The 17,288-nt window shown below is 35.7% G+C and overlaps 2 protein-coding genes and 1 long non-coding RNA gene across 4 annotated transcripts; 1 reads left to right on the top strand and 2 right to left on the bottom strand.

Annotated features, from left to right (window-relative positions):
- Window positions 1–162: 162 nt before the first annotated feature.
- LOC117280997 (uncharacterized) lies at window positions 163–6,277 on the bottom strand. Its single transcript, XR_004511587.2, has 2 exons — window positions 5,838–6,277; window positions 163–520 (listed from the first exon to the last, which is right to left on the bottom strand). It is a non-coding gene; the product is annotated as an uncharacterized lncRNA (long non-coding RNA).
- Window positions 615–5,066, top strand: LOC104114140 (putative late blight resistance protein homolog R1A-3). Of its 2 annotated transcripts, XR_011408312.1 has the most exons (3): window positions 615–3,762; window positions 4,289–4,467; window positions 4,537–5,066. XR_011408312.1 is itself a non-coding variant. In XM_009624517.4 (2 exons), the coding sequence occupies exons 1-2, from the start codon at window positions 1,013–1,015 to the stop codon at window positions 4,335–4,337; spliced, it is 2,799 nt and encodes a 932-aa protein (XP_009622812.1). In that variant the 5' UTR covers window positions 615–1,012; the 3' UTR covers window positions 4,338–5,066. The 2 variants fall into 2 exon arrangements, 1 of the variants encoding a protein (XP_009622812.1); XM_009624517.4 differs by having other exon boundaries at window positions 4,289–5,066.
- A 5,141-nt stretch (window positions 6,278–11,418) lies between the features above and the next one.
- Window positions 11,419–16,675, bottom strand: LOC104100682 (polygalacturonase QRT2-like). Its single transcript, XM_009607964.4, has 11 exons — window positions 16,582–16,675; window positions 15,893–15,942; window positions 15,551–15,685; window positions 15,302–15,439; window positions 14,684–14,854; window positions 13,886–13,912; window positions 13,498–13,705; window positions 13,333–13,414; window positions 12,493–12,601; window positions 12,049–12,165; window positions 11,419–11,853 (listed from the first exon to the last, which is right to left on the bottom strand). Exons 2-11 carry the CDS (start codon window positions 15,920–15,922, stop codon window positions 11,608–11,610), a joined length of 1,263 nt encoding a protein of 420 aa, XP_009606259.1. The 5' UTR covers window positions 15,923–15,942; window positions 16,582–16,675; the 3' UTR covers window positions 11,419–11,607.
- Between the last annotated feature and the right edge of the window lie 613 nt (window positions 16,676–17,288).

Genomic DNA, 17,288 nt, shown 5'->3' with positions numbered 1-17,288 from the left:
AGTATTGTACTATATCATTTTGATATATACAATGTTTGAATAGATTGCATTATTTGTCGTCGTTTTATTAATTCATGCACCCACAATATGAAGAATAAACTTGTAATATTATAAAGAAAAAGTAAGGTACGAGGTAGAATTATTATATAAAAAGATAGGATAAAAGATAAAATAGGATTATTTAATAATAAGGAAGGACAATTAACAACGCAACCACACCAAATAGATCGTTCCATAAAGTGGTGGATTTAACGACACGATATAATAAAATTAAAGTAACAATCAAAATAAACATTGTATTTAAAGTAACAATACGATACAATACAATAGGCAACAACCATCCAAATAACACATAATAGCTATGTAGCGCGGACTCTCCAAAACAGTTGCCGCACCGGTGTCGGATCCTTCAAAACTATACTATTTTTGGAGGATCCGACACGCACCTATCGATATATTTTCGGAGAGTCCATGCAAGTGAGTAACATTCATTCCATCACATCCCTCGGTAGTTTTCTCCCTGATAAAAGGAAGGTTTGACTTAACACAAGCTGTATGTGTTGGCGTAATTTAATGTTACGTCCTAATCATGAACTGGCAACATGTTGTATGAAATTAAATAGTAACTGATTATTCAAAAAGAAGCCAAGACGTGCAGAGCAGGATTATAAATTATGATTCTACTACTTCTGCTGTTCTGCATTTATACTCAGCCTTTCTCCTTTTATTAATTATTCATGTAATTATCCTTTATTCTGCTTATGTTTAACAGGTCATCTTTTAACTACTGAAATTTTCAGTCAACCAATGAAAGCTTACAGCTCATTTTTTTTTTATCTTAAACTAGAATCTGTAAGCAAACTTAATTCTTATCAAACACCACCTTTTTCACCAGAGTATACTACCCATTCAAGAAATAAGAGAGAGACCTTGCTCTTTTTGAGAGATTCTGTGTTCTTTATACAAAAACTCCATATTGCATCATATACATACGAGAGAGAGAAAGAGAGACATGGCTTATGCTGCTATTACTTCTCTTATGAACAGCATACAACAATCAATGGAATCGACTGGACTTGTCCTGCAATTGTTCTATGAAAAGCTTGAATCGTTGAGAACTATTATGGAGAAACCCTGTAATATAACAGGTGATCATGAGGCATTAACAAGCTTGGAAGCGCAAATCGCAGAGCTAGCAGACGAAGCAGAATATAAGGTTGACTTGGAATCAAGAAATATTGTTTTGCCCGAAAATGAAAAAAAACAAAGAAGAGCTTTTGTGAATCTTTATTCCCTCGTAAAAGAAGTAGTAGGACGCATTGATTCAACGATGAAGAAGTGGATGGCAATTCAAAACAAGCTCAAGAACATCCAAGATCTTAAAGCACAAAATTTGTCTCTTGTCAGTCCGTCACGACATGGCTTAGAGCCTGAGGATAAGATGGTTGGCCTTGAAAATGAATTCGAGATGATGCAGGATCAACTTGCTAGAGGAGCAAGGGAACTAGAAGTTGTCTCAATTGTCGGGATGGGGGGCATCGGCAAGACAACTTTGGCTAACAAAATCTATAGTGATCCATTCATTATGTCTCACTTTGACATTCGGGCAAAAGCAACTGTTTCACAAGAGTATTGTGCGAGAAATGTGCTTCTAGGCCTTCTTTCTTCTATAAGTGGAAAGACCAATGAATTTCAGGAGCAGCAAGACGATGATCAACTAGCAGACCGACTACAGAAGCTTCTAAAATGCGGGAGGTACTTGGTAGTCATTGATGACACATGGACTAGAGAAGCATGGGATGATATAAAGCGATGTTTCCCAGACTGTAACAATGGGAGTCGAATACTCATGACCACTAGGAATGTGGAGGTGGCTGAATGTGCTAGCTCAGGTAAGACTCCTTATCATATGCGCCTCATGAATTTTGATGAAAGTTGGAGTTTGTTGTACGAAAAGGTCTTTGTGAAAGACTGTTTTTCCCCTGAATTTGAACAACTTGGAAAAACAATTGCACTAAATTGTGGTGGATTACCTCTAGCACTTGTTTTGATTGCTGGACTTCTCTCCAAAATTGGTAAATCATTGGATGAGTGGAAAAGTATTGTCAAGAATGTAAGTTCAACGGTAAACACAGAGGTTAATGTCCAATGCATGAGGGTGGTTGCATTAAGTTACCATTACTTGCCTCATCACCTAAAACCGTGCTTTCTATATTTTGCAATCTTCCAAGAGGATGAACTGATTTTAGTCAATAAACTTGTGGGATTATGGGCAGCAGAGGGATTTTTGAAGGTAGAAGAGAGGAAAAGCATAGAAAAAGTGGCAGAAAAATGTCTAAAAGAACTTATAGATAGAAGTTTAATTTCCATCCGCAATTTGAGTTTTGATGGAAAAATTGAGATTTGTGGAATGCATGATGTGACCCGTGAACTCTGCTTGAGAGAAGCTCGAAGCATGAACATTGTCAATGTTACAAGGGAAGAGGAGTATCAAAATCCATGTGTGCAATCTATGCATTTTTCCTCAAAGAGTCGAGGTCGGATCAGTATCCAAGTGATCAAGTATGAGTCTATTACTGAGAAAATACTGGAAAGGTATCCTAAAAATGAGGTTCGTTCTATTATCTGTTATAGAGTGAATATGTTCATGCCAAAGTTGTTGCATTTCAAGCTAGTAAGAGTACTAGATCTTGCTTTAATGGGATTTTCTGCTTTTCCCAGTTCGATTCTTGATTTAATTCACTTGAGATACCTAGCTTTGAGGCTTTCTCCTGGCTTGCAGCATTATCTAGGAGAAGAGATTTCCTCATCTTTTGCAGTAGACATTCCTCCATCGATAGCTAGCCTATGTTATCTGCAAACTTTTATACTTAGACTTTTACAACCTAATGCCCGGCAATATCCTCTGGTATTACCAAACGAAATTTTGACGATGCCACAATTGAGGCACCTCCATTTGGACTGGAATTACTTGCAGTATCATGAGCCTAAGAAAAGTTTGGTTCTGAAAAATTTACAATGTCTGTCTGGATTGAATCCTTGGCATTGTACTAGGTCCGTCTTTAGACAATTTCCCAATTTAAAGAAGCTGCAAATATGTGGCATCTGGGAAGACTTTTGTAGTCGCAAGGACCTCTATGATTTTCACTACTTAGATAAGCTCGAGGAATTAGATGTTGTTCTTACTTATTCATGTTATGCTTGCTTTCTGGAAAGCATTACATCTTCAGGCCTTTTGAGGTTCACGAGGCAAAAACGACGAGCAATTTTTCTGGATAGACTATCTCGGGCCCTTCCTCCTACAGAAACTTTTCCATATTCAATCCTTCCTCCTCCAGATGCTTTTCCGCTGAACCTCAAGAAACTGGCTTTTTACGGGACTTGTTTGCAGTGGAAGGATTTGAGCATTGTTGGTAAATTGCCCAAACTCGAGGCCCTTAAACTGGGAATTAGTGCCTGCATAGGCATGGAGTGGAAGGTAGTTAAGGATGGTTTTCCTAGCTTGAAGTTTTTGCTACTGGAACGTTTGAAGGTTCGCTACTGGAGAGCCAGTTGTGATCACTTTCCATGCCTTGAACGGCTATTTCTTGAACATTGCTGGGATTTGGATTCAATCCCTCAAGATTTTGCAGATATAACCACCCTTGCACTAATTGATATTAGGTGGTGTGCAGAATCTGTTGGGAATTCCGCCAAACAAATTCAAGAGGATATTCTAAACAACTATGCAAGTTTTGTTGAGGTCAATATCCATGAGCCTCAGTAAGACATCTTCTTCCTTGATTTACTTCTTATAATTGTTGCTTGTGGTTGTATTTTTGTGTCAAAAATATAAATGCTAAGGCTTGTTTGGTCAAGAGTATAGTAAACAGATAGTCATACGTTAGATTCATAGGTTAATAATCCTCTTAAATGTCCATGATTCTTAGTTTGCTGCTCTAGTAGCCATACTTTCATTAGCTGGCATGTCCATTAAGAATTTAGTTCTGCGCACTGCTGTATATTTTGTTATATCGTTGTGTAAAATTGATCTACAACAACATATAGCTCTTCATAGTAAGCTCAATATAGTAACCTAGATAATAGAGCAATATCCTGCTCTAATAAGTTAAATCACACTGATAGTGTGAAAATCATCTTCTATAAGTTAAATCCGTCAAATAATAATGCGTAACATGTTATACCTGCATGCTCATTCTTGCTATAATTTTTTCTTGTTCATTTATTTCGAGAAATCTAACATTTTATTTTTCACTCTTTGTGGATTTTCTTTTTTTTTTTCCTGCAGAAACAAGCGACGAGGACCAAGCCCTGTGTCAGCTACTTCGCACTATTAATATTTGAGGAACCACACTTGCTCTAATTGATGTAACGAACTGTGCAAAATCTGTTGGGAATTCCGCCAAGCAGATTCAACAGGACATTGAAGATAACTATGCGAGTTCTGTTGAGGTCCATATCAGTTAGGTTGGAGTTGGAATTTTCAAATTTCCATAGATTTTTCATTTTGGTTGTGTTTGTTCTAAATATTGGTAGGTTGGAATTGGATTTTTGTTCAGTCTTTTCTAAATGTTGGTAGATTATAAGAGAAACTAGACCTGTATAAACAAGTAAGGAAGTTAAACTTTCTTTCGCTATTATACATAAACTTTGAAAGAGAAGGGGAGCCTTAGCGTAGATCAGTTGCTGACATGTGATCGTTAGGTCACGGGTTCGAGCTGTGTAAACAGGTTCTTGCAGAAATGCAGGGTAAGGTTGCATACAATAGACCCTGTAGTCCGGCCCTTCCCCGGACCCGCGCATAGCGGGACCTTAGTGCACCGGGCTGCCCTAGACCTAAACTTTGAAAGACAACTAATAGCTTGTTTGGCCAAGCTTCTCAAGAGGCCAAAAGTGTTTTTTTTTTTTCTCAAAAACACTTTTTTTCCTAACTTGAGTTGTTTGGCCAAGCTTTTTTGAGGGAAAAAAATAATTTTGGGAAAAAGCAGAAGCAGTTTCTGAGAAGCAGAAAAAAGTAGCTTCTTTCCAAAAGCAAAAACAGTTTTGACTTTTCTTCTTACCAAAAATACCCTTAACAAAATATAGTATATACCCAAATAACCGTTAAACCTAATACTTAGGATATTAATGTATAAATATTTCTTATTATTTTTAAGATAGCTTTCTAATATATAGTGACTTTAGGGGTGGATGCTTTTATATTTGTTGAATGATTTTTAATATATTTAACTTATATTAAAATAATTAAGTACTTTTAAATTTTATTTTCATATTTTACTTAAATAAAATGAAAAGATTTAATTATTGTCTGTAATAACAAATTTTTAAGATTATTTATTTACTTATAATATTAATTATTAAGTAAATTTATTCATGTCCTTATTCGTAATTTGATACTTAAAAACACTTTCTGAAAAGCTTGGCCAAACACAAATTAATTCTCAAAAGTGTTTTTCAGCATGATTAGCCAAACACAAACTGCTTCTCTTCAAAAGTACTTTTTTCAAAAGCACTTTTGAAAAAAGTGCTTCTCAAAATAAGCTGATTTCTCCGGCTTGGCCAAACAGGCTATTAATAGCACAGAATAGTTACATGTTCTACTTATCTCATAAATAGGATGCATTAATTCACATAACAAGAATCAAGTGAAAAGATGCCTTACTATCCTGTTGAAAATAAATTGTCTGGTGAATGTACAAGCCAGCTAAGTATTTCAAAACTCAAAAAGTATATCATTTGCTACTAATAATCCTATAAGTTGAACATAGGAATACAAGTAATAATTATAAAAGCAATTCAATCAAAAATACGACCTAAAGGAGGTAACGAAAACGGACCTCAATAGAACTTCCATAGTTGTCCTCAATTTCCTCTTGAATATTCTTGGCAGAATTCACAACTGACTCCTTACAGATGCGTATATCAATTAGCTGAAGTGTGGTTATTTCTGCAAAATCTTAAGGTATCGAATGCTAGTTTGAGGGCCTCGAGTCTGGGAAACTTACCAACAATGCTTAAATCCTTCCAAATGCTTAAACTAAACTCTAACTTCTTAAGGTTTGGCGGAAATACATCTGGAGGAGGAAGGATCAAAGGTTGAAAAATCTGTACAAGTAAATATGCATGGTTTTTAAACTTAACATCAACACTAGATTATCTCTTCATATAGATTGATGTGAAGATCGAGGACAATTGCTTAAATTTCACTATTTTAGACTCAGTGAGGTCAGGTGAATGCCCTGCCTTTTTTTTCTTTGATAAGTTGTCCTGCCCCATCTCTTGTCTCTTTTTTTTTTAAATAAAAAATTGTTAAAAGAAATGCTGCAACCACAGAGCATACTTAGACAGTACCTTGGCTCTGATACCAATTGTTGCGGAAGCCAAATGTATATAGTGTGAATGAGTCACAACTACTATACCAAAAATTATGACAACCACTAAATAATAAACAAGACAATAAGACAACAATAAAAGAACACCAGAATTTACGAGGTTCGGCCAATTTTGCCTACTTCCTCGGACACAATCAATATTTTATTCCACTCCAAAATTACAAGTGAAATAATACTAAAGAGAGAAGATACAAATGCCTTAAGAAGATAAAAAAGGCAAATGAGAGGTGTACCTAAAACCTAAACATTAGACCTCCTTTTATATGGTGAAATTCCCATTCAAAATTGTCATCCACCGATGTGGGACTTTTGACAATTTCAACAAATCTCCACCTTGGCAAAATTTCACATCTTCAATTTTCTCTCAATAACAAATTTTGGTTGTGTCTTCATCTTCAATCTTTAGTGTTCAACAATGTTGATCAAATCCAAACAATGTTGAAACTTGACCGCAGTCACCACTTTTGTCAACATATCACCAGGGTTCTCCGTAATATGAATTTTCTTCACCGTGACTCCACCTTCTTCTATGATTTCTCGTACGAAATGATACCGAACATCAATGTGCTTCGTCCTTGCATGATAAACTTGGTTCTTCGCTAATTGAATAGCACTTTGACTATCACAAAAAATTGTAATATTTTTTTGTTCAATACCAAGCTCCTTTAGCAACCCCTGAAGCCAAATTGCCTCCTTCACAGCCTCTGTAATAGTCATGTAATCTGCCTCTGTTGTAGACAAAGCAATTGTTGACTGCAAAGTAGACTTCCAACGAACTGGTGCCTTTGCAAAAGTAAACACATAACCAGTAGTTGACCTTCGTTTGTCCAGATCACCCGCAAAATCTGAGTCACAATATCTAACTACAGACCGATTGCCTTCCTGCTCAAAAACTAACCCAACATCTACAGTACTATGAATATACCGTAGAATCCATTTCACAGCTTGCCAATGCTCCTTTCCTGGATTATGCATATATCTGCTAATAACTCCAACGGCTTGTGAAATGTCAGGTCTCGTACAAACCATTGCATACATCAAGCTACCAACAGCATTTGCGTATGGTACCCTTGACATATACTCCTGTTCAGTTTTATCCTTTGGCGACATAGTAGTACTTAGCTTAAAATGGGGAGCAAGTGGCGTACTAATTGGCTTAGTCTTCTTATCTATGCCAAAACGCTGTAGTACTCTCTTCAAATATTCTTTCTGAGATAAACAGAGTTTCTTTGAACGTCTATCTCTTATTATCTCCATGCCAAGAATTTTCTTTGCCTCACCCAGATCCTTCATCTCGAACTCCTCCTTCAGTTGAATCTTCAACTTATCAATTTCTTCCGAATTCTTGGAAGTTATCAACATATCATCAACATATAGGAGAAGATATACAAAGGAACCATCATTAAGTTTGCGCAAATACACACAATGATCGTATTTGCTTCTCTTGTACCCTTGCCGCAACATAAACTTGTCAAATCGCTTGTACCATTGTCTAGAAGATTGTTTCAATCCGTACAACGATTTTTCAAGTTTGCATACCATATTTTCTTTTCCAGCAACTTTGAATCCTTCTGGCTGATTCATGTAGATTTCCTCCTCCAAGTTTCCATGTAAAAACTGCGTTTTTACATCCATCTGAACTAGTTCCAAATCCAACTGTGCTACCAAAGCCAACATAATTCTAATGGAGGAATGTTTTACAACTGGAGAAAATACTTCATTGTAATCAATTCCCTCCTTCTGAGCATATCCTTTGACCACCAGTCTTGCTTTGTAGAGAACATCTTCTTGGTTAGGAAATCGTTCTTTCTTTGCAAATACCCATTTGCACCCAATTATTTTCTTTCCTTTCGGGAGATTGGCCAATTTCCATGTATGATTCTGATGAAGGGACTGCATTTCTTCATTCATGGCAATCCTCCACTTATCTTCTTCTGAACTTTGGATTGCGTCTTTATAAGTGGTAGGAACACCATCAGCTACAATTGAGGTTGCGCAAGCACGCAACCGTCTCTATGAGACGAACAGGTTTCGTTATTGTCCTTTTTGGCCTGCTGGTTGCTATTGATTCAAGTTGTTGTCGAGGTTTCTGAGTTGGAATCTCCCTCTCTACTGTCTCTTCTTCCAGAGGGTAATCTTCATGAGTTTCCTCCTCTGCTTCTTGTGTAGGAAAAATAAATTTTCCCTCAAACTCCACCTGTTTTGATGCACCACCAGTTTGTTTGACATCTTCAATTGTCACCTTATCTGTTATGGCAGATTCATCAAAGGTAACATCTCTGCTGAATATAATATTCCTTGTCTCTAGACACATAAGCGGTATCCTTTGACTCCATAAGTAATCCCCATAAATATAGCCTTCTTTACTCTCGGATCCAATTTTGACTCTTTCACATGATAGTATGCAATTGAGCCAAACACGTGCAAAGAGTCATAATCTACAGTAGATTTTTCATACCATTTTTCAAATGGTGTCTTGCCATCAATAACAGCAGATGGTAGACGATTAATGAGGTGGCATGCATATGTAATTGCCTCAGCCCAAAATTCTTTGCCCAAGCCAGCATTGGACAACATACACCGTACCTTCTCCAGTAAAGTCTGGTTCATACGTTCTGCCACTCCATTCTGTTGTGGTGTATGTCTGACAGTGAAGTGTCGGACGATGCCATCATTTTCACAGACCTTATTGAAATGATCATTTTTGTATTCACCTCCATTGTCTGTGCGAATACACTTGATCCTCCTGCCTGTTTGATTCTCCACCATCGTCTTCCATTTGAGAAAAATTCCCAACACTTCATCTTTCCTCTTCATTGTATACACCCACACTCTTCGGGAAAAATCATCAACAAAGGTTACAAAATAGTGCTTCCCACCCAATGAAGGTGTTTTGGAAGAACCCCAAACATCAGAGTGTACATAATCCAAAATGCCTTTAGTATTATGGATCGTTGTACCAAATTTAACCTTAGTCTGTTTCCCTTTGACACAATGCTCGCAAAACTCCAAGTTGCAAGTCTTTACGCCTTTTAACAATCCTTGATTAGATAGAGCTTTCAAGGATTTCCCTCCAGCATGTTCCAAGCGCATGTGCCATAGCCTGGTTGCTTCTGCCTCTTTGTCATCACTGGATGTCACTGTTGTTGTCCCAATAACTGTACTACCACGATAGCGGTACATGTTATTGTTCTTCCGATTGGCCTTCATTACCACTAGTGCACCGGAACATATTCTCATTACTCCATTTTCTGCAATGATTTTGAACCCTTTTGATTCTAGGGCTCCCACAGAGATGAGATTCTTCTTCAAACCCGGTACATATCAAACATCTGTTAATGTTCTGATCATTCCATCATGGCTCCTTAATCTTATTGAACTAATGCCATATGAGGTAAGAGGGCTGTTATCCGCTGTGTGGATGACTCCATATTCTCCTTCTTGAAAATTCACGAACCAGTCCTTGTTGGGACACATATGATAGCTACAAGCTGAGTCTATCAACCATATGTCTGATGATGTTGATAACTCTGTTGTAACTAATGAGAAGTCTGAATCATCACAATCAGATACATTTGAATCCATAATGGCCTTTCCATTGTTATGTCTGGCCTTATTCTTCAACTTCGGACAGTCTTTCTTCCAGTGCCCATTTTCTCGACAAAAGGCACATTCATCTTTGCTGGGTCTAGATCTCGACTTGGATCTTCCCTTCTTAGTCCTCGTTTGATTTTGAGGACAACCCCTCACAATTAGTGCTTCTCCTTCTCCGCCCTTCTGTTTTTCTCCCTTTCTTTGTTCATAGCTGTACAAAGCCGAACAAACTTCTCTGAGAGAAAGTTTGTCATTTCCATGAGGTAGAGTAGTTTCAAGGTGCCCGTACTCATTAGGAAGTGACCCCAACAATATCAAGGCCAAGTCACCGTCATCAAAAGTTGCATCCATATTTTGCAAATCTGTGACCAACTTATTGAAACTGGTGATATGTTCATTCATTGTGGTACCAGGAACATAGGTGAAGCGAAACAGTCTCTTCTTCATGTACAATTTATTTTGACTGTTTTTCTTCAAAAATTTATCCTCCAATGCTTTCCATAATTTACTTGCAGAAGTTTCCTTTGTGTATGGATATTTCTGCTCTCTAGCAAGGTAGGATCGAATGGTACCGCAAGCAACACGATTGATAATTTTTCAATCTTCTTCTCCAATAACATCTGGCTTCTTTTCTTCAATGGCAAGATCTAGCCCTTGTTGAAAAAGAACATCTAGAACCTCGCCTTGCCACATCCCAAAATGTCCTGACCCGTCAAAAATTTCTACCGCAAATTTCGAATTTGACACAATTCTTGTCATAAGCGAAGATGCCAACGATGACGTATTATTGACACTTGATGTAGATTCTTCTTGTTTATTGTCTTCCATTTTGACACAAATATTATTTAGTAGCTGACGACACAAATCAAGATTATTTCCTTTCTGGTGTGGAAGATCAGACTAAGCTGCAACCACAGAGCATACTCAGACAGAACCTTGACTCAGTTACCAAGATAGATCTTTTCTGATGTGGAAGATCAGACTATGCTGCAACCACAGAGCATACTTAGACAGTACCTTGGCTCTGATACCAATTGTTGCGGAAGCCAAATGTATATAGTGTGAATGAGTCACAACTACTATACCAAAAATTATGACAACCACTAAATAATAAACAAGACAATAAGACAACAATAAAAGAACACCAGAATTTACGAGGTTCGGCCAATTTTGCCTACTTCCTCGGACACAATCAATATTTTATTCCACTCCAAAATTACAAGTGAAATAATACTAAAGAGAGAAGATACAAATGCCTTAAGAAGATAAAAAAGGCAAATGAGAGGTGTACCTAAATCCTAAACATTAGGCCTCCTTTTATAGGTTGAAATTCCCATTCAAAATTGTCATCCACCGATGTGGGACTTTTGACAATTTCAACACTTGCAAGTCTCATTTTCATCCAACATCAACTATGGTACTACATAGAAAATTAGCAGTACATAACTTAACCTTAAATGAAGGCTAAACAAAAATTTGAGTGTACAATGATTACTGTGCTACAACACTGACAAGTTTGTTTCATTTTGTTTGTCATTTCCTTTCCTTTTCTGGTTATGCACACAACAAAGAATTATTGGTGTTAGCACTATAAAGTAGGTGTTGAGAAAAATTAAAAATCTCAATATTCTGAGATACAAGGACCAGGTTCAATACTATATTCTTGGCCATAAGCATTCCTACAATAAGCAGTGACTTCCCTTCCTGGTGTCGCTGTTCCTGGTGTCGCTGATGTTAGTTGTATTAGTTGCATTGTTATATCAGTACATGGCACTGACATACTGCAGTTCAGATTTATGGCGATATTTGTGCTCGATGTTCCAAATATATTCTGGTAAATAACATTGCTGATTTGCACTCCAGTTACCTATCATGAAAAGGGTAATGAATATTTATTACCTTACTCAGTGTTATACTATACACCAAACCAAGAAATTTAACCTTAGCATAAAAAAGTGTGAAAGGCCATTGTCGTGCATTCATTGGTTTGGTGTGAACATCAGGTGCAAACAAGTTTCTATTAAGCTGAATATGTATTTTTAGCAATGTTAATTTGTATTACCATTTCCTTGCAAGCTCCTCGAACATCGCAGTAATTCTGGTCAATTATAATGGGGTTCTTGACTGAGTTAAATTCAAGATTCTCAAATATAACATCTCGTACATATCCTCTGCCAACCTATTCACAAGAAGTTAATAGTAAGCGGCGGGTGGATTTCATATACTATGGGATCAATTGAAACCATTATTTTCGAAATGGGGCATAGAGATATACTGAAAAACTACTAAAAGTTCAACAAATACTAAATTATGAACCCGTAATCTCAAAAGTACATATGAGTATGAAGCTAAGAACCTTGAACATTGAGTCCATTGAGTTTAAATCTTGAATCTGCCTTTCGTTTTGATTAGTCTGTTTAGTAAGAGTAAATTCATGTTTGAAGTTTCAGTAGTGTTGTACCGTTTTATGTTCAGTTTTTTCAATGGCTAAGTCTGCTATGGATACCTGCCATGTCTTGATACGAGCTCCATTTGTAGTTCCATAGAAGAAAGCATTGCTCACATGAATGTTTTCTACTTGAGCAAAATTACCACCTTTTCCTAAGCTTCCAATACTAAATACAAGCACAGTATAAAGATTCATCAGTATTAGGAAGTTAAAATCTGTTTACTTGGCAAGTTATACTTACCTATTTAATCTAAATAAACATGACATACTGAACTCCTCTTATCTAAAGATTTAGAAGATAACAACTGCTATAACTGCTGAAGATTCTATTGTCTTTAGCTTTCAATAAGATTCATTTACCATAAGAAAGGAGTTAATCTAGCATTCTAGAGCATGTTAGCTGAGTTCGATTTTGAGCTAACTGAAGTCTTTGAGCCAAAATCCTAATGGAATTATTACAATATAGTCAAAGTTTTATCCCATAAATGAACTTCTCTCCTTTTTAACTTCCAAAGATCACTTCTTTTATTCAAGCCAACTTAAACTTAGGTACTCTTATAGTCTTTTGCCGCCTTTTTTTCATCATAGTATAGTTTATTGTTATTAGAATATTAGAACTTCATGACAAAAGGATGTGGTGGAATGGTTGGGATCCCTCCGCCCTTAATCAGGGGCTTGGACTCGAGCCCCAAGAATGGAGAATTTCTTGGTAGGGAGTACTTAACTCCCTTAGTTGGCCTATCCTGCGGATATCTGGATTAGTCAGGCCAGTGGGTTGCAGAAACTGGATAGTTAAAACGAATAAAAAGAAAGATCATAACATGGTTTTTGTGGCTGCAAGGGGATAAAAATACTGTTGATTTTTAAGCTACTACAAAGCACTGATGAGGAGACAACCTTATACCATGACCTGGTCCACATTGGATATTGTATATTTGGACATTAGAAGTGTAATCTCCAATTGAAATGCAATCATCCCCTATTAATCACAAAGCTAAAACTAAGTCAATACATGAGAAATAATTAAAGTATAACACACAATATTTGACAAGTTAAGAATACCACTGCTTATTTTAGAATTGGTAATGGCCACATATTGAGAAGACTGAATGTGAATTCCATCAGTATTTGGACTATTTCCTGGAGATTCAATCATTACACTATCCACTTTGAATCCATTGCATCTCTCTATAAGTATATGAGTTTGGGCACTGTTGCCAAAGTAAATGTTACTAATAGAACTCTGACTGCAAAAAATGAACTTCAAGGCCTGTGGAATATTAACAAATTAGTAAGAAGTGAAGATATAAGTAGTCTTGCTACTTTTCAACAATTTTCTTTACCTTCTATTTAAATCATGGCCTACTTGAACTTATAAACATACTTAGCATGTTTGGTATAACAGAAGTCATTTTCGAGGAAAATATTTTTTTTATGAGGAAGTACTTACAGTAGGAGCTAATCTTGTACATCCTTCCTGAAAAGTAAAGAATAAATAAAAGTTAATCCATGTCGAAGTTAAGAATCATTAATAAAAGCAATAGTGGAAATAGAACTAACGATAGTTCGGAAACAAAAAACTTGTAAGTGATTTTGATATGATCCAGAATAATAGTGAATTGATTTCTTTTAGTTGTTTCATTCCAGTTGTCAAGTTAGTTAGGAGTTAGTTGACACACGTGAGAGGCACGTGCACAGTGCCCTTTAGTAAGGGATTGTAAATGCATTGACAATTGATTCTTATCAATAACATCTTCACTTTCTCTCTCTCTAAACTCAGAACTCAACTCGACTATCTTGGGAAGTCTGTTAAAGAGCAATTCTGTGACTTTGCTCTTTAGGATTCTCATTTCTTCTTCTATTTTTCTTTAGTTGCTATCATTGGTATCAGAGCCACTCACCACCTCTGTGCCCACCAAGCCTTGGATGGTGATGCTGGTATTGCAGTATTCACCTGAGGCTAGAAATGTCTAGCGCACAGCCGTTGAGGACGACGGATCCGGAGCGTGGTGGTTTGTTATGGTCTATTGCAAGGAATGGAACTTGAGTCCCTCATCGGTACTACAAAGTGCTTATGTAGGGTTTATATAGCCTTGGGCTCTCCCACCTCAATAGCTAGCTTTTGGGGTGTGGTTCTCTCTATGTTGTATCAGATTTCTATCCATCTAGCGTTGGTGCATAAAAACTTATTCGTGAAACACTGTTATCGATAAAAGAATGTTAGCTTATCTGGTATCCTGTGACATACCATGTCAGGGTGGTATCTACATGATTGATCCCACCATCCTTGTCCCTGCCCATCAATGGTTCCTGAGCCATCGACAATTAGACCGCTAACATTTCTAAACGCCAGCCACTGACTCGCATCCTGCCCGGTCCATATACCAGGTGAGCTTGGTGCAACAAGTCTACCTGATATCTACAGAAGAGTCATAAAGATTCACACATTTCACTGTAAGTTTGAGTTCTGCAAATAGCTAGGATTTAACTTATATACACTGACAATGTAAAGAATTTTTACACAATCAGATTACATAAAAAACAATAACTACAAATAACTGCCAAAATAAGTGGAACTAGTTACTAAAAACTAGGGCATACAACCTCCTACAACAAGCTAAATTATGCAAATGATGTTTTAAAATTAATCGTTTGCGTATATAACTTAAAATCTATTTGTATAATTTAAATAGTAAGTTATATGCCTAATATTTTCAGGTATCCAGTTGATTATTATGTGCAGTTACATGTAGTTATCTTTTAAGTGAGCTGATAATATAAAAGAAATTCTACATCATGTATACATTGTGTATGTAGAGAAGTTAAATTCTTCTGAATATTAAAGAGTAGTTTATGTTTTTCATACCACAAAATAGATGTTTTCAGAATTGCAGGGACCTCTGAATGTGACAGGACTAAGTAAAAATATCATATTTGGAGGAATAATCACTTCAGGAGATCCACCAGCTGATGAACATGCATCATTCCAAGCATTAAGAAATGCCTGAAAAAGAAAACAATTCTTTAATTCTTGATTTCAAGAGCAAAAAAGAACATACTCCTATTTGATATTTAGTGGAAAATAAAGGAAGAACAAAAATATAATAAGACTTACTTGAGAATCATCTGTAATACCATCAGCAGCAGCTCCATAATCCAGGACATTAAAACTTCCTGCATATCCAATTATACTTGCATAGGATATTCTTGAATTTGTCAAGCCAAGAATGAACAAGAGAACCAAAGTTTTCTACAAAGAAAAAAAATGAAGATCAAGAAAGTAAAAATTAAATTAATTTGGCAATGTATATATAACTAGTTAAACAGCTCAAGAAAAACAAATATATAAGAATTATTGTCATATTAATTAATCTAAATGGTTATTTAATAAAAGAGATATAAAAATGAAAAAAATATATAGGAGGAATAATGAGCTTCAAGATTCAAGAATCCTTACCATGGTATATGAAGAGTTAGAGGAACACATTGAAAACTGATGATAATTATCTGTGCCATAACCAAACAATTAATATCACGAGTTATTGAAAAGAAAGGGAAAAAAAATATCAGATTGCATTTCTCAAAATTGTAGTAATGCATACAATCTTGGAAAGCTAAGCAGCTTTTTTAGCCTACTACTTCATTAAATACTTCGAAAATTTAAAGTCGTATTAGGACGCACATTTTCAAAAAAAAAAATTGAAATGAAAAAGAAGAAAAGATTATTTAAAAGGAATTATAACACAAATAGCCCGTCAGATTCCCTATTTATTTTTTTTGGCCGGCATACATAGATTATACATGCATGATTATATACGGTTATACACATATTATATATGAATTAAACATAGAGGCGGAGTCGGGATTTAGAATTTATGATTTTGAGATTTTAAAGGTGCTTTAAATTAATAATTTATACATATTTAATGAATTTCTTAAGACAAATATGTTGTTTGTACCAAAACTATTTGGTTCGGCAGAAACTGTAGGTTGTACTCTTCCTCCGACCCCGATTTACATATATTATATATATCCGCCGGCTATTTTTAGTTTAAGTGGTTGGATAGATAACTATTTAGATTAATACTTCTGTTTCAAAATTCCAAAAAAAAATAAAAAAATAGTTAAGATATATATAAAACTTACAAGTTCAAATGTAGTAGGATATGATCTTGAATGAAGATGTGATTTCTTTGTGTAGAGGTGCAGAAGTAGGAGAGTCTTATAAATGAGGTTTTTGCCATTGTGGGAAAAGATTGAAAAGAAAGCAACATAACACAGGTTTACAAATTTGGAACAGTTTAAGATAAGAATATATGTCAGATTTGGAGTACAAATTAAGTTTGATTCATAAGAAGAACAGTTGGAGAATTTGCCAATCCAAGCATGCAAAGCCGACACTTTATTTATTGTTTATGTTATCATAAGAGAGAAAGAATATTTATTAGTTGAAAGAATATGCATCACCATTTCTACTATTTTAGTTTGATATTTTTCGCATTATGTGGCGATTATATGGAAGTGAACTACCATAACTAAAGTTTGAGATTTAAATAAAGGATTACAAGAAAAATGATGACTAAAATGGTCTATCTCTAAGAATTAATGCCAGTGATTTTATTAGTTTACTTTTCCATGATAAGGTGACAATAACAATTATGTCTCAATCTCAAGTTAATTGAGGTCGGCAGTATAAATACTCAATATTATAAATACTTCATTTGGATACATTTTCATGACAAAAGTAGAAAGCTTTCCCACTATTATATTAGTATTTAAAAGTACTTTATTTGAATAATAGTATTAGTTTTTAGAATGGCTTGAACTTATATGCCAAGCAATTGTTGCTTCAA

The sequence above is a fragment of the Nicotiana tomentosiformis genome, chromosome 6, assembly GCF_000390325.3.
Source record: "Nicotiana tomentosiformis chromosome 6, ASM39032v3, whole genome shotgun sequence".
Lineage (NCBI taxonomy): Eukaryota > Viridiplantae > Streptophyta > Magnoliopsida > Solanales > Solanaceae > Nicotiana > Nicotiana tomentosiformis.
Note: the sequence above shows the minus strand (reverse complement) of the source record. Positions and strands in the feature narration are given on the sequence as shown.